Source organism: Penicillium psychrofluorescens (genome assembly GCF_964197705.1).
Source record: "Penicillium psychrofluorescens genome assembly, chromosome: 3".
NCBI lineage: Eukaryota > Fungi > Ascomycota > Eurotiomycetes > Eurotiales > Aspergillaceae > Penicillium > Penicillium psychrofluorescens.
This window is the reverse complement of record NC_133441.1, coordinates 2,676,959-2,698,413: the sequence shown is the minus strand read 5'-3', so window position 1 is coordinate 2,698,413 and position 21,455 is coordinate 2,676,959. Positions and strand designations below refer to the sequence as shown.

Below are 21,455 nucleotides of genomic sequence, written 5' to 3'. Positions count from 1 at the left end.
ATGGCGTCACATGATAGGCAGCTCTACTCCCCCCGATCTTGATCTCACATTTCCATTGGCATAAACTTGGACCATTTCTACATTGTATTGCATGAGGGGCGCCTCATTCTTAGCCTTTCACGGCTTTCTTGATTCTATGTCATCAAGATTAAACGCCATTGATCTTCGAATTGATTGGTACATATCACATGGATGCAACGAGTTGCATGGCATTGCGAAAGGCGTCAAATGATTTACACGAACAAAAAGCACACACCGTGGGCCATTTTAGCTCATTTGAGAACGGAACCCGATTTCAGACGAAATGCATGGCGTGTTTTGGAGTATGTTTCCATGTCTCTAACTTGTCTCTTTTTGCCTATAATGTGAGAATTGCATTGGACTCTAGCCGACCTGGTTGGATTTAGGCCTATCGCATATCTCTCGTTTACTTCTTTGTTTTCGTTTTCTTGTACGCTTGGGCACTCTAATTCAGACACTTCCTATGGAAGAGTTCATGGCCTAGGGTCCTCTCTTTTACTTTCATGTTCCTGCTTCTTTTTTCTTTTCTTAGCACATGTACTTTATGGAGCGGCTACCGTGGCGTCGATGATTTGCTGTTGTCTTGGTGTGACGACATCATTCAGTTGGTTAGGAGTGCTTGTTGCCATATCATTTTCATCTTCTGTTTAGAGCCAAATGGAATTGGATCATGGTTCGGCACCTTTCTCAGGGCCTGAGCTTGAATCCTCTTGTATCTGCTTGTCTCGCGTAGACTAAATACTCGTTTTACTGGCTTGACGAAGTCATCGGTAGCTTTCTCATTTCATTTCGGGATCTCAGTAGTAGAATGATTCACAAAGAGTCCGAAGAAATAAAGCCTGATATTGCCAGGACAGATGATACACAAAAGGGCCACTATACCCCTCCCCAAAAAAGCTATTGATACAAATGCCGTCCAGCCCTCTCACCTTTTCCCGTGTAACCAAGTGCGAACCCCCGATTTCAAAATATGGGTGTATATGATGAGAGAGAAAAAGAAAAAAAAAGCAGAAGGGCGGCAAAACGCTGAGAGTCGTAGATCTTCAAACCATAACATTGACACCAAGCGCCGTAAGGAGGAAAGAGAGTCAGAGAATAGGGAAATGCAGTAACACACATATCCAGTGTTGCTAAGTCGGAGCAGGAGGACTGAAAATTATTCAAATCAAGCTACTCCGGCCGGCTTGATCCCTTGCTGTCGCTGCTGTTCTTTAAATTGGTGTTGTTGTTGCTGCAATTTGTCCAGACTATTGGAGAGAGTGGCTGCAGGACCAGTCGGAATACTGATGTCGGTAGTGGTGCCAACAATGGCGCTGAATAGCCTGAGCTCGCCCTCAATCACGTCGTCAACGATAACCTCCTTCTCCTCCCAGGCGCGTTCTCGCTGCGGCCGGATCTGCTCCCACTCTGACTGCAGTTGCGCAGCCTCTTTCTCAGCCCAGGAAATTTGCCGTCGCAGGAGACGGTACAGGTCGCGCGGGTGCATGGAGAGTTCGTGGTCATCGAAGCCGAGGTCTGGAGTGAACTCGGGCATGGTCATCTCATCGAGGTCGGATGACTCGCCGACAGCATGGTTTATTGTAGAAGCAGTGATTGTGCTGGGCTCGTTGTTGTGCTCGGGCTGCTCAGCCGCGGGTTCCTTGGGCGGGTGGGTGAGCTTCAGACGGATGCGCTGCAGCTTCGAGGCCGGGGTGCTCGGTTGGCCCTTGGAGTCAGCCGTGCGCGGGCCGTCGGTCTCATGGACAGAGCGCATGTGTTTGGTTAGAGCGTCGGAGCGAGTGAAGTTGCGGTCACATTCTGGCACATTGGTCAGTCCTGCATGAAGGAAATCGCATCCCCGTCATGTACTTACCAGGCAAAGTGCAGTAAAACGGCTTCTCGCGGGTATGACTCCTCATATGAGCGCGCAGAGCATACGCACTGGCGTGCGTTTGACCCTTCCGGCTGCAATCGGTCCACTCGCACGAGTACCGCTTCTGCCGGCTGCCGATGTGCTCGTTGTGGATGTGCTGCACCAGTCCATCCATGTTGCCCAGATCGCCGGCGCTACATCCGTCCCACCGACAGATGGTGATCTGGTCGTTGTTCTGGCCGCTGTACTCCTCGTCCTGGTTGTTGCCGAGCACGGCCTGCAGGCTGGGCGAGTTGGGGATGTCGCCCGAGGAATCGGAGGAAATCGAGGCGGTGGGCGAGGTTGGAGGTGGCATCTCGTCCTGCACGGATGACAGTGGCGTCTGGCGGTCCCATGAGGCTACTCCGGTGCGACGGCGTTTGGAGGGCGGCATGTTCGAGGCCGAAGGGGAGTGCGCGCGACTCTCCTGCTTGACGGACTCGTGGTCGGAGGACTCGACCTCGTCCGCGGTGGACAGTGGAGAGGCTTCTCTCGAGGCCATGATGGGAGATGAGACAATGGAATAATTCAGTAGTCAGTCAGGGGATGTAGTCAACTACTCGAAGTGTGCAGCAAGGACAATGCGATCCATGGGTTGGTTAGTCAGCTATCCCTCACGTGAGGGCTGTTTATCCATTCCGCAAACTCGATTTTCTCTCTACTTTTCTTTCCTTTTCTCGTTCCGAATGGTAGTGATGTCGGTTACAACCAGACTATTTAACAATTGACAGCATGGTAAGTCTCATCTCCTTCAACAGTCTGTTTCCTCTCTACGGGATGAATCAAAAGAAGAGTTCTGCAATTCTGACAACCTCCTCGCGCTCCGTGTGCAGTGAGGTTGCATGTTGATTTTTCTACACTTGATCTGACTTGTGGAATAATGATCATTTGAACATCATCTTGAATCGCTATCTGGTACTCAATTGCTAACGATCACCGTAATTGACCAGTAGGATAATCATCGCCCTCAATAGCGGGCCCCAATCACCTTGTTCTCCTTCAAGATGCCATCGACCTCTGCCATCTCTGCATCGGTCAGTGACTTGACACCTTGCAAGTTCTGAGTGACCTTGTCCTTGGTAGTACCGCCAGGAATGGGGATGATGGTGGGCATCCCAGGCTTGCCGCTCAGGCCGTGAACCCAGGCCAAGGCGAGTTGGGAGGGAGCAACGCCTTTCTGAGTCGCGAGGCTTTCAACCTTGTTGATTAGCTTCAGGTTGCTCTGGAAGGCTTGATCCTGGAAACGAGACATCTGACGGCGGAAATCGCCCTCGGGAATGTCACTCGTAGACTTCACGGCGCCGGCGAAGACACCTCGGCCCAGCGGGGAGTAGGCAATGACGGGAATGTTGAGCTCGGCGCAGGCTTTGGCGACGTCGTTCTCGAGGATATCGGTCGACCACAGAGACAGCTCCACCTCGACAGCGGCGATGGGGTGTACCTTTGCGCTATAGGCAAATAGTTAGAATGGAAAATGATCTCGTGAAAAAAAAAAAAAAAAGAAAAAGAAAGAAGAAGACATACGCGCGCCTGATGGTAGCCGCATCGACCTCGCTCAATCCGATTCCACCGATCTTGCCCTCCTTCACGCACTGGGCCAGGACTGACACCGTCTGCTCCACGGTGGTGTTGGGATCTTGTCGCGCACACTCAAAGATATCGACCTTCTTCTTGCCATCCAGCAGACGCAGGCACTCATCCACGCTGCGACGAATGTTCTCCTCCGATCCATCGGGAACCATCTGGCCGGATTTCAAGCCACCCTTGATGCTTAACACCACCTTGTCCGCATTCTCCGGATACTTGGTAAAGTACTTGTTCAGCAGGTGGAGCGAATTGTACTCCGGTGTGCCGTACAGCTCGCCGCCGTTCCAAAAGTTTGCGCCCAGCTCCAGCGCCGTGTTAAGGGTCTCAAAGCACTTTTCCAGGGGAGGCGGTTCCGGGGTCCAGGTCATTCCTTGATGGTCCGGTCAGTCAAAGGTCCCTCAATGGGGGGTTCAGGGCCGAGTTGTACTCATCAGGCCATAGCCCGTAGGGCCGATTGCCTTTCCAACGAGCGCAGGCATTGTGTGTGATATGGTTGGTACTGTGCGAGGATTGATGCTCCGGCCAAGTTTTTTTTTCAATCCGAGTTTGGGTTTTATAGCTCTCTCATCGTCATACCAAAACTCCCGCCACCCCCGCTCCCTTAACCCCGAATCAACGCTTCGACAGCCTTGAATGACAGGAATTTTTCACGACAATCGTGAGGCTTCCTGATGCTTCCGTATCTCTATTTCCGGGCGGACTCCGCGCATAATTTTACGTCAGATTCGGTGATAGCAGAGGCGTTGCACCGGAGAACGAATTGTGGAACACGGAGTTAAGAGCAAGACCCGTGAGGTAAATCCAGGTCTGATTCTAAAAGCAGTGGTATTTCCTGTTTTTGTAGGCTCGCTCTGCTACTGGCAATTCCATCTAACACTGATTCAGACATGAGCAGACTAAAGCTAACTACCCTCCACGCAAATTTTATAGTAAGTGACCAAGAAGAATAAAGGAAAGTAGTAGAGCCAGCATTCTACCTCCGCAGCGAAACCTCATCCGAGGAGTCCAGCATATCCCGGAACCGATCTGATAATGTCTTGTACAAGGCATTGAAGATGATGGGGATGTCATTTGCGGTGAGCTTTCCGGTGTTCATACCAGGACCGATCTGCAAATTCTCAACCGGCTTATTGTCGCCGCTATCTTGCTTGAAAGTTTCCGTGTAGCTGACATCATCGGCGCTGCTCGCTGGCGTGGGATCTTCGGCTAGGGTTGCGTCGGCCATTGGTGTCGACATGGGTATCTTAGTCGAGCTCTCAATAGACGTCGAATTGTGGCTCGAAGTAGACGAATGCGAGGAGTTGGATTGGGGCGCGTGTGACTCGTTGATCGGCTTGCCCTTTTCACTCGTAGCTTTAATCTTGGGGATCTGGAGTAGGTCGAGAGTGGCAAAGACTTTGGATAAGTATTCTGTAGTGTCGGGGATGATTCTCTGTTTCTAGGTTAGCAAAAAAATTCTTTCTATATTGATTCATTCAAGAACGAACCCGAGGTTGCAGGCTAGAGCCTGGCCGCGCTTGATTGCCTTTACCAGCGTCGGGCAATGGATGCGCGTGAATCGCACATACGGCCAGCAAAGCCATGATCAGAATGGTCATCCAGGATGACCTGGAAGCGAGGCGCGGCATTTTAGATCAGTTTTGCGCAAGGTTAAGTACAATGGCGAGACAAAAGTTGATGCACACAATATCGCGACGGTCTGCACGCAAAAGTCAGTCAGAGATCCACTACTTCATATACACCGGGGCCTCTCCAAGCACCAAAATGCCTTCTGCTATCATGTGGAATGAGGGCTGGCTCAGGCGTGTAGAATACCGCATCATGTTTACATATTTCCGCCAGGGAACTCGTCTTCGGGCTTCCCCGATTAGCCCTATCTTGCGTAGCGTAGTTTACTGGCACCCACATACGCACAAAATACAGCCTCTGACTGATGAAACAAGAAATTACAACTCGTTCGAGCCGAATTTCCCACCCCAGTGTGCAAATCATGATGTGTTTAACAGTCTTGATTGATCAGCAGGAATGAGAGCCAGCATTCCAGGTGTCTCACTTCCCAGCAAAAGTGTCCTTGCTAGATCATAATGACCATGCCGAGAGGTAGGAGATGGGTGTGCTCTTAAATCGTTCAAGAAAAGATTCTGGAATGACAGGGGTAGTACTTTCTCATACTTTGGTGCTGGAGTAGTTTCAGGTTCCTTGATCGATTCATTCCCCATACATGCGCTCTTACGCGAGGAATTCTTTTTTGACCTTTGTTCCATCGAAAATTTGTATCACAGACACACACACAGAGAGAGAGAGAGAGAAGAAAAGAGTATGAAAGCATAGGATTGGGAAGGTTAGAATTGTTGATTGGGCGCACCAGACGATAGTAGCAAAGGCTCAAATCGGTGACGAAAAGGCTAAAGATCAATCAGAAAGCTGGAAATTAAGAAAAGACACACAAATGATGAGTCTTTACAAAAGAGAGCGTGGAAATCTAGGCGTGTAAGGATACATCTGAACATACCGGATATCTCGCCGGAATTGGGAAATGGGTCTTCTGTGCTCCAATATTTACAGTTCGTGAATTTGGGGTTTTCTACCGAGGCCCAGAGGCGGCAACACCTCGAATTTCACCACTGTTTTGTACGGATATTCAAGTGACTCGCCAGATTTCAGAGCAAGTTTTTCAAACTGGCCAGGGAATTGACCGTGGGTGTGATCCAAGAAGCAGAGGTTATTGGACTTGTCAAAAGCAGTCCATCTATTGCTGTAGAAAATTTCACCAAAAAATTCGGCGGATCGACTGTCCAGAACGGAAACTGGGTTAACTTCCGATGTCGCACGGGAGTATCTGATGTGAAGAGAGAGAATGCGAAGTTTGTCAAAATTAGTTGCTAGCACGTCGAGAGTCTTCAATGGCTAGATATTAGTTAGTAAAAGGATTCAATTAGCTCATAGATGGCTGGAATGTTTTGACATACCCACTCCTCGTTGTCGGGATTTATGTCAAGCGCCAGTATTTCCAGATGCGGACACTGCGCATCCAAAAATTCCAGATCCTCACAGCTTAGTGTCGCCTTACTTTGGTGGAAACGACTCCACTCATTAACGTGCAAGGAGAGCGTTGTCAGCTCTGTATGAAGAGCCACGTCCTTGATGAAGCAGAAGGTCTTTGACACCTCCAAGGACTTGAGAGTATTGAATGATGCGAGGAATTGGGAGAGACGAGCCTGGGAATGAGAACACGCGCTTAGATATGTGAAGCTTTGTAGGAAGCGAGCGTGGCCCTTTAGCCTATTCAGCGCTGCACACGCATGCATACCCAAGGGGCCAATGCTAAGGGATGAGAGACTTGGCCAGCAAATTGTGTCCTCCCATATATTCCAGTTATGGACCCCAATTTGGCCCCCATCTATTGAAAGAGACTGGATGGGAGGAAGCATGTCGCTGGGCGCCCATCCCGTATCACAGAAGGGCGGCTCAAGGACTGGCGGCTGCTGGAAAAGTTTTCCAACAGAGAATGATTTCAGGTTTGGACAGGACAGTAGGAGACTGTGCATGTTGGTATCTCTGTGGGATTCATCCCGCGCTGATGGTCCTCTAGGGAAGAAAGCGATGATCTTGGAAACCCACGGGAGTAGCAGACCGCGAGGGGGTGGAATCATGCCATCTTCACTCAGAAGCTGAATATCGAGTTCACGGGGATGGTTTTCAAGGGTCTGGACGAGTCTGTGGGACAAAGGGGCCGTGAATTCAAGCCTATTGAAAGTTTAGACATGCTGGCTGTCATTCCAGAAAAGGACATCGTGCATACCAGATTCGACACAAGTTTGGCAAGTTCTTTATCAGCCGAGACAAGCTCTCTTTTGCCCTGAACTTTGCCATCGCGGTTTTAAATTCAGGAGTCTTCTTCACAATAGGTTTGAGGGTCAACTCTTTCACGAGTGGCTTGAACTTATCATCGCGAGGGTTTAACAGTCGACGCAGGATGGTTCCAGAGATCCTCACGGTTTCGTCCTTGGGTTGAACGCCATCTAGGGGAAGAGAGGCCGGGTTTAACACAATAGACCGGTACAAGACTGGTGTAAATTGCGCGTTGCGTTCCTTGGACACCAAACATAGGTTTAACAAGTCATTCCTGTTATGTTTGCCAAGCTGGAGTAGGGTTGGGTCAGTTGGCTTCCCACTTGTGGATGTGCGGGGCTCTCACAGCGTCGGCGATCAAGTACCAGATATCCCAACTCAGCTCAGGGTAATTCACATGTTCTCGAGAGGGCTCATTGATCTTCTGGCGTTTGTCATGTTGAGTTTCTTGTGGAGACGATTTATCGCGCCGTTTACTTCGTGTATTAGGCATGGCTTGTCGCTGTCGAGGGAAAGAGGGAAGGAGAAGAAAGAGAGATAGGAAGCACTTGTTACTGCCGGGTGAGGCTCTTCATAGGGGCCCAACACAGCCCCACCCAGAAACGGTGGTTGGGGTAGGCTAACTATGGAGGATTTATACACATTGTTCTAGTGTTTCATCTGGCTTGTTTGCTCTGAAAGTTTCCGAATTAACGCGTCAAACCAAACCAAGCTCTTGGCATGACTAACCATACAGTTGTGTAGACGATTTGGCGTCCTAAGTTTACGATGTAAGCCAGTATGACATCAGTCCCATGCTGCTGTAAGCTTCTCCGCTTTGTCTTCCTATCGCCATCCTTCACTCACCCTAGATCTATTTGGGAGCCTACGGTTTGGGCATATTGTATTGCCTGTCGTTGCAGACCCCAAGCCTTGTGCCATAACAACTGCAGACTCCGAGACGAAATAGATATATATCTGACCATGAGTGAACCGACCCCTCCCCCCTATCTCACCGGCGGGTGTCTATGCGGCAAAGTGAGATACAAAGCTGAGATAGGAGAGAAATATTCCTGGCCACCCGACGTATGTCTGACTCCATATCCGCTTCCCCTCTTAAGTGCTTTCTGTGACAGAATAGCAGCCGCATACCTGCTCTTGTACCCACTGCCGTAAACATACGGGGTCACCTTTTGCACTCTTCCTGACCTTCAACTCCCAACAACTCGGCTGGAAGAGCCCAGAAATAGGCATGCCGAGCGCATCTAATATACCTCAAGAGCTATCGACAGCAGCCAGAGAATATTCACATACACAGGGTCGATACCGAGGATTCTGCGGGGTATGTGGGTCGACGATGTACTGGCGGTGCCCAAACGAAGATGGGGATGATATCGAGATGTGTGTAGGGACTGCGGATGAGGAGTTCTTTCAGAAATACGGGAAAGCGTTGTGCGAACCGAAGAAGTCGAGGTTCTATGCAGGGAAGGAGATTCATGGAGTTGGGTTCGGCGGGGAATTTAAGGCTGGAGTCTCAGGGCCGAGGTTTACAGAGGGAAGCCGGAGTGAGAAACTTGAATAGTGTTATCGGTGAATACCTAGCTTTGCTGCGGCATCACAGGAACCGACCCATGACAGGATATATAACTTCATGCTTGGCAATAGACGCTTCAAACTCCAACATAGATAGAAACCGAAAGAAATGCTCAGAGACTCTTCCCAACCCCACTGTATCCCTGTATATGGAAGAACCGCGCTGAAAATCAAGGCTCAATTGGTATCATCTTTCCAATCCCGAACTGTCCAAGACTTTGCTCCATCTCCGACAACCAACTCCTGGGTTGAAAATGTGATATTCTTATACAGCTCCCGGGCAGCCATTCTCGCCTTTGCATGCCATGGTCCCCGACCACCAAGCCGCGCATCAGCACGACTGCGCCAAACGCCTATTTCAACGGATTAGCCCCGTTTTAACATGGTGATAACAGCAAACGAAACTCACAGGTAGCCAAATTCTGATGATCTTGATCCTTCGACCCAAACCAATACTTCAACAAGCCCCCACTGGCAATAGCCTCTTGATGCGAATGCGCATCCAACGCATATAACCGATCCGCATCCGCATCTGGCTGCAGCTTTGACCGGAACACGACCACGTAGAACGACTGCTGCGTCCACGTGTGGCTCTCAGCGTCCGCGAACGTTCTCACTAGACTAAAGATGTCGTCCCAGTTGAACGACTCCGTGTATGGCGCTGTTGCATAGTCGTCGCGAATGGGTCGGAGCGCCGTTAATGCTAATGCCAAAAGCCGGTCCTGGGTATCGAGGGTTTCTAGATCCAGAAGGTGCGGCACATCGTTGTACGGTGAGGCAATGAGGCGGGTGTCTGTTTCCAGGGCTGCGATGTTGGGCGTGTTCTTGCTGAGCTGCCATTGCAAAGCAGCCGCGCCGCGGAACTTCAACGGATCAAAGTCTGTCGTGATTAGGCTGTGATGGAACAGCTGCTGCGAGGGCTTGCCGACATGGCTGTTTGTGTTGGTGGTTGCGCTGCTCTGGGCTGGACTGGTGGTTACCCCTGGAGCCATGGTCTATTATCTATTCGACCGGAGAGGTTGGACTCGAATGATAGTTAGGGTTTGGTTCAAGCAACACTGAGTGACAACTTCACGTCGTTCAGCAGCAGCTCTATGATATATATATATCGAAAACCAAAAAATTGAGAAGAATGACAGCACATGCAGTAATAATAATGGAACGCAGCAGAAAAAGAAAAAAAAAGTTTTCCGAACCAGACTTGCCCCAGGCACCGGACCCGAAGGCGAGGATGGAGGCATTTATAGCAGATCTCCACTCTCCGTTCTTGTACCACATTCCGCCAGAATTGTGCCAGATACCGTTAGCCATACTCACAGACACCGCACAAGCACGCCATTGCCTATCGAAAGTGGCCACTATGGAAGATTAATTGAGTTGCGGGGGGCAATTCGTGCCCGATGCAACATCTCTTTATCTCTTTGTCAAGGAAACTGAGACTTCAGGCACGTGTCGTGTGGACCCCGAACCCTAATGAAACGGCCCGATCTGTGGCGTTTGTCACCTGTTGCCCTTCACCGACTGTTTCGTTCCGTCCTATTCGGTTGGCCCTCAATGAGATCATGATTTCATTGGTTCGAGTTCATTCAGAGCGATGGCCCCTTTGGACAATCTAATATACAAGAAGAATGGTATCACGTGAAACCTTGCCACCCGGATCTTCTCCCCCAAAACGCCTCTCAAAATGCGTACGTAAGTGGCCCAGGAAAAAGGATTATGGCTTTGCGGGCGGGCCCATCTTGCCTTCTCCAGTGTCGACCTTTTTCTTGGGCGGAATGGCAGGGACCTTGAAGCCCCCGTTTTCGCCTTGGGCATTGGTGCTGCTCTGGCCGCCGAATTGGGTGAACGTGCCAGATTTGAACCACCGGTCCTCCTCGGCTTTGCGCTTGCGACTGAGTTCGGCTCGAACCTTCGGATCGACCAGCTCCAAGCCTTGGACCGGTGTAAAAGCAATCGTACTGGCAGTACCCGCGGTCCCGGACAGAGATGATCCCACGCCCGATGTGCGGAGACCCTTGGCCTGGAGGACACTAGCAGTGCCTCCTGCACCACCTGCGCCTTGCCCGAAGCCGCGCAGCGACGAGGCCGTGCCACTGACAGGAGTAGCAGCGCCCCATCCTTTGTTATTTTTGCTGAGTTTGGCACGGGTGCGCTGGTCGATTTGCGTAGCACGAATTCGTCCATCGTTCTGTTGTCCCAACATACCCAGACCCACAGTCCCCTCACCAGTGCCGTATCCGACTTCTGATTCCTCCTTGCCGAACGCGACCCGGTTCTGAGCCTTGCGTAGTTCCGTCATGGCGATCGCCTCCTTGGCATTGCGAGCACGGCGTCCACCACGTTTTCTAGCTGGCTTGTCGTCCGGTGCCGGCAGCGCCCGTTGCCCAGAGTTTGGTGGAGGCTCCGTGAGCTTCTCCAACCGCTGAAAACATTGCTGCTTCAGTTCTTCGCCAAGAGATCCATCCTTGGCGTGGTTGGAGACATCTGCCCGAGTGGCAAGTGCCATTTTTGCAGACACGATCCGGATGGCCTGTTTTTTCAGGTCGTTGGGAATCTCTTGAACCAACGCGGAGTCGTAGAGAAATCCTTTTGCTCGAACCCCATGATTGGTAGCAAAACCCAAGCCCTCCTGCCTTCTTGAGCCTTGTGCTCCCAAATTACACGAAGGAATCTTTGCCAGCTCGCGTAAACCACCAGATTGATTGAGGAATTGCGCCGCGGTCTCGGGCCCAATCAGCGCCGCTAGGTTTGGTGCAATTTGATACACCCGAGACTGAATGCTCTCCGTAAGTGCCGTGCGTTCGCGGTCAAGTTTGAGAATCTTCGCGCATGTGTCCTGCACAACCTTGAGCTCAGACTCGGTCATCTCTCGCCCTCGAGTTGTCAACCCTTCCACCGTCACAACCATCAGGGACGGTCGATCAAGGACCGTATCGAGCGACGCGCCCACCATATTGTCTGATGAGGTCGATATAGCCTTGATATCGTCGAGTGGTCCATTTTGGAGAATGGCGACTGTCTTGGCGTAGTTGAGGGGACTCGTGACTAGGGTTTCGAGCTCGGGGAATCGAACTGAGTAATGATCGCGCAGGGCTTTGTGTAGGCGAGTCAGCTCGTCGGTAGCGCTGATGGAAAGGTCGAATTCGTTCGTTGCTCCGGGACCTTCTTGAGGCTGCTCTTCTTCCTGGGGCTCTTCCTCCGCGTCCTCCTGCTCGAAGTCCTCATCTTCCTCGAAGTCGCGCAGAAGCTCCTCCGCCGTGGACATGTTGGCGAAGAAAAGCAAATACCCTGTTGAGAGAAAAACAAATGCTAGAGACAGCCGTCGTCCGAGGACACCACCGTTGGAAGTTTTAGTGAGTGAGTGGACGTCTAAAGAAATCATGGAAGAGAAGAGGTGGTATGAGTAAGCGGAACTTTTAGCTGCTTCGGGTGGCGGCAAAGACCACAAGTGCAGAGCGATGATTTTCGATGGAGGTGGAAGAGCCATCACTACTTTCATTTTCCACCAGCAACAGCCCACGTCGGCGCTTCGGGACAAAGAAACCAGGGGAATTCTCAGCCCGTTGATTTTCTCTTGTTGTTAGGCTCACAACACACTCCCCAGCCTAGCCACCGTTCATTCCCTGCCACCCAAAACCCCGAACCGGTCTCAGTTCGTTCGACATCATCACCATGGAGGCGTCTCGTGGCCCTCCGCGGGTCAAGAACAAGGCCGCTGCGCCGGTTCAGATCTCCGCGGAGCAGTTGCTCCGGGAGGCTGTGGACCGGCAAGAGCCTGGTCTACAGGCCCCGACACAGCGCTTTGCGGATCTCGAAGAGCTACATGAGTACCAGGGTCGGAAGCGAAAGGAATTCGAGGCCTATGTGCAGCGCAATCGCATTAATATGAATAACTGGATGCGCTATGCGGCCTGGGAGCTGGAACAGAAAGAATTCCGTCGGGCGCGTTCAATTTTTGAGCGCGCGCTGGATGTTGATTCTACCGCAGTGGTGCTGTGGATCCGGTACATTGAAGCGGAAATGAAGACTCGGAATATTAACCACGCCCGTAATCTTTTCGACCGTGCCGTGACGATCTTGCCGCGCGTGGACAAGCTCTGGTACAAGTATGTCTATATGGAGGAGACGCTGGGCAACATCCCCGGCACCCGCCAGGTTTTCGAGCGGTGGATGTCGTGGGAGCCGGAGGAGGGCGCATGGGGCGCATACATCAAGATGGAGAAGCGCTACAATGAATTCGACAGAGCGCGGGCGATTCTCCAACGCTTCACGATCGTTCACCCGGAACCCCGAAATTGGATCAAATGGGCACGGTTTGAAGAAGAATACGGAACAAGCGACCTGGTTCGGGAGGTCTATGGAGCGGCGATCGAAACGCTCGGCGAGGATTTCATGGACGAGAAGCTCTTCGCGACATACGCCAAGTTCGAAGCCAAGCTCAAGGAATATGAACGGGCACGCGCAATCTACAAATACGCCCTGGACCGAATGCCAAGGTCCAAGTCAATGGCCCTGCATAAGGCATATACCACCTTTGAGAAGCAGTTCGGTGATCGGGAAGGTGTCGAAGACGTGATCCTGTCCAAACGGCGAGTGCAGTACGAAGAGCACCTGAAGGAGAACCCGCGGAATTACGATATCTGGTTCGATTTTGCTCGACTTGAGGAGACAGCAGGCAACCCAGACAGGGTGCGAGACGTGTATGAACGGGCTATTGCGCAGATTCCCCCATCACAGGAGAAGAGACACTGGCGCCGATACATCTACCTCTGGATCTTTTACGCCGTGTGGGAAGAAATGGAAGCCAAGGATATGGAGCGCGCCCGGCAGATCTACCAGGAATGCCTGAAGCTGATCCCGCACAAGAAGTTCACATTCGCCAAAATATGGCTCATGAAGGCGCAGTTTGAGATCCGGCAGATGGAACTGCAGGCTGCCCGCAAGACCCTGGGCCAGGCCATCGGGATGTGCCCGAAGGACAAGCTCTTCCGCGGGTACATTGACCTGGAGCGCCAACTGTTCGAGTTCGTGCGTTGCCGGACCCTGTACGAGAAGCAGATTGAGTGGAACCCGTCCAACAGCCAGTCCTGGATTCAATTTGCCGAGCTGGAGCGCGGCCTGGACGACACGGACCGAACGAGGGCGATCTACGAGCTGGGCATCGAGCAACCCACGCTTGACATGCCGGAGTTGGTCTGGAAGTCCTATATCGACTTTGAGGAGTACGAAGGCGAGTATGACCGCGTGCGGGCCCTGTACGAGCGTCTCCTCCAGAAGACGGACCACGTGAAGGTCTGGATCAACTACGCGCGGTTCGAGGTCAACGTCGACGAAGAAGAAGAGGAGGAGGAAGAGGAAGAGGCACGGCCGGTCAGCGAAGAAGCCAAGCGGCGGGCGCGGGCCGTGTTCGAGCGTGCCCACAAGGTGTTCAAGGACAAAGAGCTCAAGGAAGAGGTACGTTTGCTTCCGAGAATTGATGGTGATGTATATGCTAACCCTCTTGTACAGCGCGTGGAGCTGCTCAATGCCTGGCGGTCGTTCGAGAACACGCATGGCTCCCCGGAGGACATCGACAAGATCGAGAAGCAGATGCCGCGGCGGGTCAAGAAGCGGCGCAAGCTGGAGGACGACCGGTACGAGGAGTATATGGACTACGTGTTCCCGGCAGACGACCAGTCGGCGGCCAACCTGTCGCGGCTGCTGCAGAAGGCGCACCAGTGGAAGCAGGGGCAGGCCTAGGGAGGAAAGGGTGCTCTGTCTGCATTAGTGAAACCATCGATCTATCTACTATAATATTTCCTGCCTCAAAATGCCACCATCTGTAGACCGACTGCCAAGTCACCTGACCGGCCAGCCCTGTCGATCGATCGGCCCGGTGGCTCCGAGCTTGACGGACGATCTGGTACCTGCGTGCGCCATGCATTCCCTTTCGTCGCTTGGCAAGCTGACCGACTTCAGTGGTAGTCTGGTCGTACGAGGTGCCTGGTACGACTCCTGCTTGTGCTACATCCCTACCTCTCTTCCCCCCATCATCAATGGGATGATGTATGTCCCTGCACAAGTCAGGCCGCACAGGATCCGCATCCCGACCGCGTCCAGCCAGTCACAGCCAGGCGCAGCTCCGAATCCTGGCGGCCCACGAGGGTGGTCAGTGATTATCATTCGAGGGCCCGTTGGGATAGACACTGGGGGCGAATCCTGGAGTGTGGTGGACAAGGCGGAGAACTGAATTCTGAAGTTCGAGAGTTCTGTTCAGGGACCTCTGGGGTTTGTTTCTGGTAAACCGGTTTGTCGGGACGCTTGGGCCAAGCGAGGGAGGGAACCATGGGTACGAGCTGTTGGGGGGGTGTCGCTCCTTGCGTTGTTGATTTGGCTTGTGTAGGCAGTGGCTTTTGATTGTTGAGGTGGATGGTCCATCGTCGCAGTATGGATTCGCTTCTCGCGGACGCAGTCTGTCGTCGGTTGGACTGATCCTCAACCCTCAGTCCGCCCCCGTTATACACCTCAGCCTCGGCGCCCCACACGGTTTCAGGGGCACCAGAACAACAGCGCGAGCAGCGTGTAGAGCCCAGCACAGGATGCCTAATTCAGAGGGGAGAGACCAGTGAATAGAACCAAAGATCGAATACTCCCAAGGTGACCATCCGATCCTCATTAAATCATCCCGGGCCATGACGAAATCCCAATTTTTCCCGCTCGGGCCCTAAGGTCGGGCTAGTCAAACTCGAGGCGCCTCCTCTTTTCCGTCCCCCCCGTAAATCAATAATCCTCGTGTCTCACTCACCTCTTTCCTCCTTTCTTTTTCCTTCGCCTCGTCCTTCCTTTTTTTTTGTGTTTTGTGTTGAGTCCCTGGGTGACTGCTCAACTTCGTCCCTGTGCTGTGCACCTCGTCTTTCCGTGCGTCTCACCCTTTTCCCTTCCCTCTCAGGCCCCCCTGATGTCTCGAGAACTGACCCCCCGATCCAGCTTCGTTCGTGCCGGCCAACCCCGTTCGTTCTTCCCTTGTCGCCTTTTGGACGCTTTCGCCTCATTCCACGATTATTGACTCCGCCTGGCCTGGACTCGACCCTGCACCCCCGTCAGTCTTTATGCGATTGGTTTTTCGACGATCTTTGGTGGTCATCTGTCCCTGAGTTTTAAGGTTCTGCGAGAACGCGATCTGGGAACAATTTATCCGACGGTCCAACACGCCATTTGTCTATTGTGGAACGACCCGCAACGTCAACTTGCCGCCGGCGCGCGGTTCCTGGCTGAACGCTAGCCTTGGGGATTTGGATGCGTCTGCTTTCGCTTGATATGAGATAGTGCTCTGGCAGTCACCGTTTTCATCTTGTACGACACCTTCGGTCCGTATCTTTCCCTTTGACGGCTGGCTCTCCGCCTTTCTTTCTTGTGTATTCCTCACCTTTTTCTCCCCCGACATCATTCAGTATGTCGATCCCTCAGCTTCACATGAACCTGGACGGGCATTGCACCGCGATCTACGACAACACGTTGTATGCATTTTCGTCCGATGGACTGGCTAAGATTTCGCTGGAAGAGAACGGCACCTGGAAGCGGTTACCCTCCGCCCAGCATGCTGTCTCCGGCGCCGCATGTGTAGTGGCCGGCATCGAAACCAAGGCTAGTGACAAAGCACTTTATGTTATCGGTGGTTCGGGTGCATCCGCTCAGTATAGCGGCTTGCAACGGTTTTCATTCCAGGACAACAAGTGGCAGACTCTCTCAACTCCCTCGACGATGATGAACAACCGAACGGGGCACAACGCGGCGTACATGGAGTCGACCAACTCGATCCTGGTCTATGCAGGCGAACAGGGCGATGATACGGATCCCTCGGCTCAGACCTACGTCGTCTCGACCATGAATGATCAGACTATCGACAGTCCTGTCAATAGTGAAGCGCCGGCAGCAGTTCAGCCTAGTGTTCTCACGTGGAGTGACTCCGAGATCGCCATGATCTCCGACATAAGCACTGATGTCTACATCTACAAAGCCACCTACGGCGGCTCAGATTGGGGATGGGAAAACTCCAACGTGACCCTCCCTTCGACCCTCGGCGGCTCGACCCGCTGTGCGCTGGTATCCAACTCCGATGGCAGTAAGATCTTGGAGTCGTTTGATATGAGTGATACCACCAACCCTGTTTCTAGCTTGGCCCTCCTCTCAGCGGGTGGCACGCCCGAAAGCCCCGCGTCACCGGTGGGCGCGCCCCAAAAGAGGAGCGTGAGCGATTATCCAAACTACAACGGCAAGTTTGCTCCAAAGACAAGCCTCTCAGACTATTCGCTCGCCCAGGGTGACAATGGGATGGTGGCCATCTTGAGCAGCAGTGGCGACAACACATTAGCCCTCTTCAACACCTCCACCAACAGTTGGATGAACGCCGCAGCGATGTTCAATGGCAACTCCAACCAAAATGTTCTGAAGCCAACGCATACCACCACCACCACCACGACTACATCCACGTCGACTTCATCATCTACGACCTCAACCACGGCTACCAACACTTCTTCTCCGCCCCTCGCCGTCCCTGCACCGGCCAGTCAATCCCCGGTTTCGACCAACGTAATCATCGGTGCAACACTCGGCGGTGTCATCGGATTTGCGGTAATTCTTGGCATCATCCTTCTACTACTTCGGCGGCGTGTGAAACGCCAGCGAGCACAAGAGGAACAGTCTGGTGGTCGAGGGTCAAGGAGTGGCAAACACCAACTGGACCGCCTGAGCTTCCAAGATCAAGGGATAGAACCCTTGACGCTAGGCGCGTTTCCCATGGCTAAAAGCCCCGTTCCCCTGGCCAGCGCCTCGGGCGATTCATCAATTTTGTATGGCAGGACCGGCGAGAAGTCTTTAAAGCCCCCCGGCACTGGTGTCGGGTATGGGCTCTCTCCTGCTTCCGCCAAGGACAACAGCTTTCTATCTACAATTCCATCCAGTCGCATGGGCGCCGCGCCCAGTGTGTACACAGATTTAACCGCGTCATCTGATGCAGCTGGGAACGAAACCCAAAACCAGCCTGGGAATCGGAGCACGGACGAGGGATGGAGCAGGTACTTCCAGGGCAACAACGCGACCAACCTTGCTTCAAATCGCTCGACCGTCAGCTCTTCTGGCTACACCAAATCCGACTACCGCAACAGTGAATGGCCCATGTCAACCTTGCCTCCTCTGAATCTCGGGTTCCTCGACCAGCACACAGGTCGGGTTGTCAGCGGCAGCCCAACGACCGAGCAAATAGACCGCGGTCGTGGACTCATGATTCCAGAAAGCCAGTCAGCACGTATCTCCAGTGCGGACTCCATCAGTCTGAACTCCGACGGGGAGGAGAGGGATGCCCAACGCTGGACCGCCAACAGTCAACAGAGCTGGCTCGGCCGCCCGCCTAGCAGCGAGTACAGCGCGACCTTCTACAACGATACTCAGACTCTGCCTGGCACGACACCGCGAGGAAATGGCCTGGCGACAGATAGGGCGAGGGCCTCTGGACGCAAGTCCAGCGTCGTAATACCAGACGAGATCGACGAGCTCCCCATGTCTGGCCAGAGTGAAAATCTCAATTCCGACATGAGCTGGCTCAATCTCCACGCCGAACGCTAGGCTTTCTAGCCCTGCCCATATCTAGAGTGCCATGCCACAGGTGCTCTCCCTCGACTTTTCTCTCTCTCCCGACTTGCAAAATACCTACTACTCATACGTTGATGGTCCCTCGTTTGGGGATACCGGCTGTCCCTCCCACCTTACCTATCTTATTCCTCTCGTGTAAAAGTCTCCTCCTCTTCCCTCCCCTTCCTTCTCTTGTTCGTGCAGGGTGTCCAGGTTTTGCTGAGCTGGCACCCTATCGTGTTTGGTCTGTCCTTAAGCATGTCTCCCATCGTTTTTATGTCTGTGTGCGAGCGAATCATTAGCGAGAAGTGCCACAGTCCTCTCGAGCATTTTCCTTTTTTCTTTTCATCTCCGTGTCCATTTTCCGCCGTGACCGTGTCCGGCTTCGCTGACTCGACTGCTCCCTGATTGCATCGGGTGCGTGTTCGTGTTCGTGTACGCGTCTCTGTTCTGTGCTGTACATACTTATCTGTCTGAAATGGGTAATTTATTTGCAAGCAGCAATCCGATGAGATGAAATGTAATCGTTGTTAGGTAAATGATGAGAAAGGGTTGAAGGCGGATAGTCGGAGACAATGTCTCACTTGACTTCATTATACTTCCATAGCACCAGGCTCGGGTTCGGGTACCTGAGTTTCCTTCCAGGGTTTAGAGTTTCCCCCCTCAAGAGGCAGGGGCCCAAGAAAACCCCCATCACACATCCCAAAATTAGCTCCTGTGCCCACCCAGTACACACGGGTATCGTCTAGGGACGAAGCACCGTAGTGCTAGGCCAGCGAGGCCAGACAAACAGTAGATAGTTCTCACACAGAGCCCGGAAAGGAAAGAGAAAAATACCACTACGCGTACCCAAACACCCAACCAAACCACCGCCATGACGTCTCCGCTTACGCAGTCCGCGAAGTCGGCGCGCCCAATCGCAACCTCTTCCTATCCGGCCATTGGCCTAGCCCGGACTAGTCCCTGACGCAGCCACAGGAGCCACATGGCACTATCGATTAGGGTACGAATACGGCCTCGTCAGCGCCCCCTAGTGGTGGACTGGCCCCACTCCGCGGCGTTTTTGCTTTCTGTATGATCAATTATCTCGGGTTGCAGCCTGATTTGATGGTCCGCAGGTCTTGGGCACTCACGCTGGCCCGTACCTATTACTCTGGAACTGGACCTGTTTCACTAGGAAGGATGTGAACCAGGATTGCGGGTTGCCCAGGGAGGCATGGGACGAGCGGTTTCGTCATCGCGTGGTGAGATGTTGACATGTCTGCGAAGCAGGTAGGAAGGAAGGAAGGAAGGGAGGTTATCTGTCCCTTTCAGCTTATGCCACGAGATTTCCCCATTAGGATGGTTCGGGGACCCACGCACTGGTCTGGATATTCCTTAGCTCGGTAGTTAGTTCTACACTGGCCAGGATCCAACTCCCACCACGTGCCTCGTGGTACGTACGTATACTCCGTAACGCCACCCCATTATCTGATCCACCGTGCCAACCTAGATAATGGGGCCTGTCGATCCGCCCGCCAGGAAATTAAAGCAGGGCCGGCCCTGTTGTTTGTGTGCAGGCGGAGCGCCCTCCGGAGGCCCTTGACTAGGGATGCCCTGATCGGCTACGCGGTCGCCGCGTCAGTGCAGCGCAAGACACATCACCCTGCTCACCATTCGTAGGCGCGGCAGTCGTCATACCGCACTAAAAGAAAATCTGGGAGATAAGGAAATAAGCATCCCTCGTACGGACTTTACCAGGCACATACGCCAAGTCGGTTACGGATCTCCCGGTACAATGGGCTAGTCTGACTCACCCCCCACCCTTGCAGGGGAAGGGAGGTGCCGGATCGACTCTCTGGTGGCAGTGCTCAAAGTGCCGAGGCTGAGAATTTCCCCTGCAGGAGGCTCCCGAGCTGTTTGCTGTGGCTAAGCTGTAGGGAAGGCTGTGTATGAATGCTGTGCAAAAATTTATAGAATGGAGTCGGCTGGACTACTGCTGCCGCTACATGCGCTGCTGCTGCAACCGCTGCTTGCTAAATATAGAGCACTAATAGCGTGTGTCATAAGCATCCTCCCGCCAAGTACTATTTACTGGCTACGGCTAGACTACAAATCCTTAATAATACTACATATCCTTGGGGTCCAAATGTGATCGATCGATGGTGAGCTCTCAGAGGCCTCTTGCGCCACCTCACAGTGAGAGGGCGCTGACAGACTCCCCCCACCGTCCACGGCGCCAAGCGATCCGGCAGTTTCCAGGACGCAATGTGGCGCAAAAAGCAGCAAGGCCGCGTGGGCAGCTAGATAAAGCCCGAATTTCATTTAGGGCTCCATTGCACTAGGCTTGGCGCGGGCTAGCCCGAACGTATGATGCCCTTTCCAGCCCGATCGTGATTGAAGGAAGGGGGGGGGGGGGGGGACCAGGGGCACGAGTCCCTGCGTACAAGGTACGGGGTCCATACGGAGAGGAGGGCCTTTGCAGCGGTAGTACTACGTAAAGTTTATTTATTAATTTATTTTTGTCGAAAACAGGAAAAGGGGGGGCCGAAGTCTAACACAGAGTTGCTTTTTTCCAGGGCCTGTTCTATTACCCTGTACGGTAAGGTACTAAATGATCCTGGTCTCACGACTCATGCGGCAGCTAGGGCTAGCCTATAGGGCGCTAGTGCACTAGTCAGTCCATGAGCTCCGAGAATGTACGTGGACTGCGTACGTATGCTCTGCCCCAAACGCCGGTGTTCAAGATCGAGTTGCAGAAGCTTGGCGGATCGACAGTTCGTCGGTATGTAGTGGGAAGCAGATTGCCATACCAGCTGAATGGGGGGGGTTGCGTTGGCATCACGAACAACACATCGCCCCGATTCTTGTTTCTTTCCAACGTTCGCTGCCTGACGTAGCTGGACGGAGGAGTCTCCGTGATTCACGTAAACGGGCGCTACAACAT

General features: G+C 52.9%; 8 protein-coding genes across 8 annotated transcripts; 2 read left to right on the top strand and 6 right to left on the bottom strand.

The window, feature by feature from the left end:
* Positions 1-1,186: 1,186 nt before the first annotated feature.
* Positions 1,187-2,414, bottom strand: PFLUO_LOCUS5149 (uncharacterized protein; the record flags this gene model as incomplete). The annotated part of the gene is made up of 2 exons (XM_073782571.1): positions 1,187-1,818; positions 1,874-2,414. 2 exons carry the CDS (start codon positions 2,412-2,414, stop codon positions 1,187-1,189), a joined length of 1,173 nt encoding a protein of 390 aa, XP_073639212.1.
* A 465-nt stretch (positions 2,415-2,879) lies between these two features.
* On the bottom strand, positions 2,880-3,930 carry PFLUO_LOCUS5148 (uncharacterized protein; the record flags this gene model as incomplete). The annotated part of the gene is made up of 3 exons (XM_073782570.1): positions 2,880-3,360; positions 3,437-3,869; positions 3,927-3,930. The coding sequence occupies 3 exons, from the start codon at positions 3,928-3,930 to the stop codon at positions 2,880-2,882; spliced, it is 918 nt and encodes a 305-aa protein (XP_073639211.1).
* A 542-nt stretch (positions 3,931-4,472) lies between these two features.
* On the bottom strand, positions 4,473-5,127 carry PFLUO_LOCUS5147 (uncharacterized protein; the record flags this gene model as incomplete). The annotated part of the gene is made up of 2 exons (XM_073782569.1): positions 4,473-4,931; positions 5,068-5,127. The coding sequence occupies 2 exons, from the start codon at positions 5,125-5,127 to the stop codon at positions 4,473-4,475; spliced, it is 519 nt and encodes a 172-aa protein (XP_073639210.1).
* A 1,121-nt stretch (positions 5,128-6,248) lies between these two features.
* PFLUO_LOCUS5146 (uncharacterized protein) lies at positions 6,249-6,807 on the bottom strand (the record flags this gene model as incomplete). Its single annotated transcript, XM_073782568.1, is given in 3 exon segments — positions 6,249-6,254; positions 6,469-6,781; positions 6,800-6,807. The coding sequence occupies 3 exon segments, from the start codon at positions 6,805-6,807 to the stop codon at positions 6,249-6,251; spliced, it is 327 nt and encodes a 108-aa protein (XP_073639209.1).
* Positions 6,808-9,100: 2,293 nt separating this feature from the next.
* PFLUO_LOCUS5145 (uncharacterized protein) lies at positions 9,101-9,915 on the bottom strand (the record flags this gene model as incomplete). The annotated part of the gene is made up of 2 exons (XM_073782566.1): positions 9,101-9,276; positions 9,333-9,915. 2 exons carry the CDS (start codon positions 9,913-9,915, stop codon positions 9,101-9,103), a joined length of 759 nt encoding a protein of 252 aa, XP_073639208.1.
* Positions 9,916-10,637: 722 nt separating this feature from the next.
* Positions 10,638-12,188, bottom strand: PFLUO_LOCUS5144 (U4/U6-U5 snRNP complex subunit prp31; the record flags this gene model as incomplete). The annotated part of the gene is made up of 1 exon (XM_073782565.1): positions 10,638-12,188. The coding sequence occupies one exon, from the start codon at positions 12,186-12,188 to the stop codon at positions 10,638-10,640; it is 1,551 nt and encodes a 516-aa protein (XP_073639207.1).
* A 407-nt stretch (positions 12,189-12,595) lies between these two features.
* On the top strand, positions 12,596-14,662 carry PFLUO_LOCUS5143 (NineTeen Complex (NTC) component; the record flags this gene model as incomplete). The annotated part of the gene is made up of 2 exons (XM_073782564.1): positions 12,596-14,377; positions 14,432-14,662. 2 exons carry the CDS (start codon positions 12,596-12,598, stop codon positions 14,660-14,662), a joined length of 2,013 nt encoding a protein of 670 aa, XP_073639206.1.
* A 1,692-nt stretch (positions 14,663-16,354) lies between these two features.
* On the top strand, positions 16,355-18,523 carry PFLUO_LOCUS5142 (uncharacterized protein; the record flags this gene model as incomplete). The annotated part of the gene is made up of 1 exon (XM_073782563.1): positions 16,355-18,523. The coding sequence occupies one exon, from the start codon at positions 16,355-16,357 to the stop codon at positions 18,521-18,523; it is 2,169 nt and encodes a 722-aa protein (XP_073639205.1).
* Positions 18,524-21,455: the final 2,932 nt, after the last annotated feature.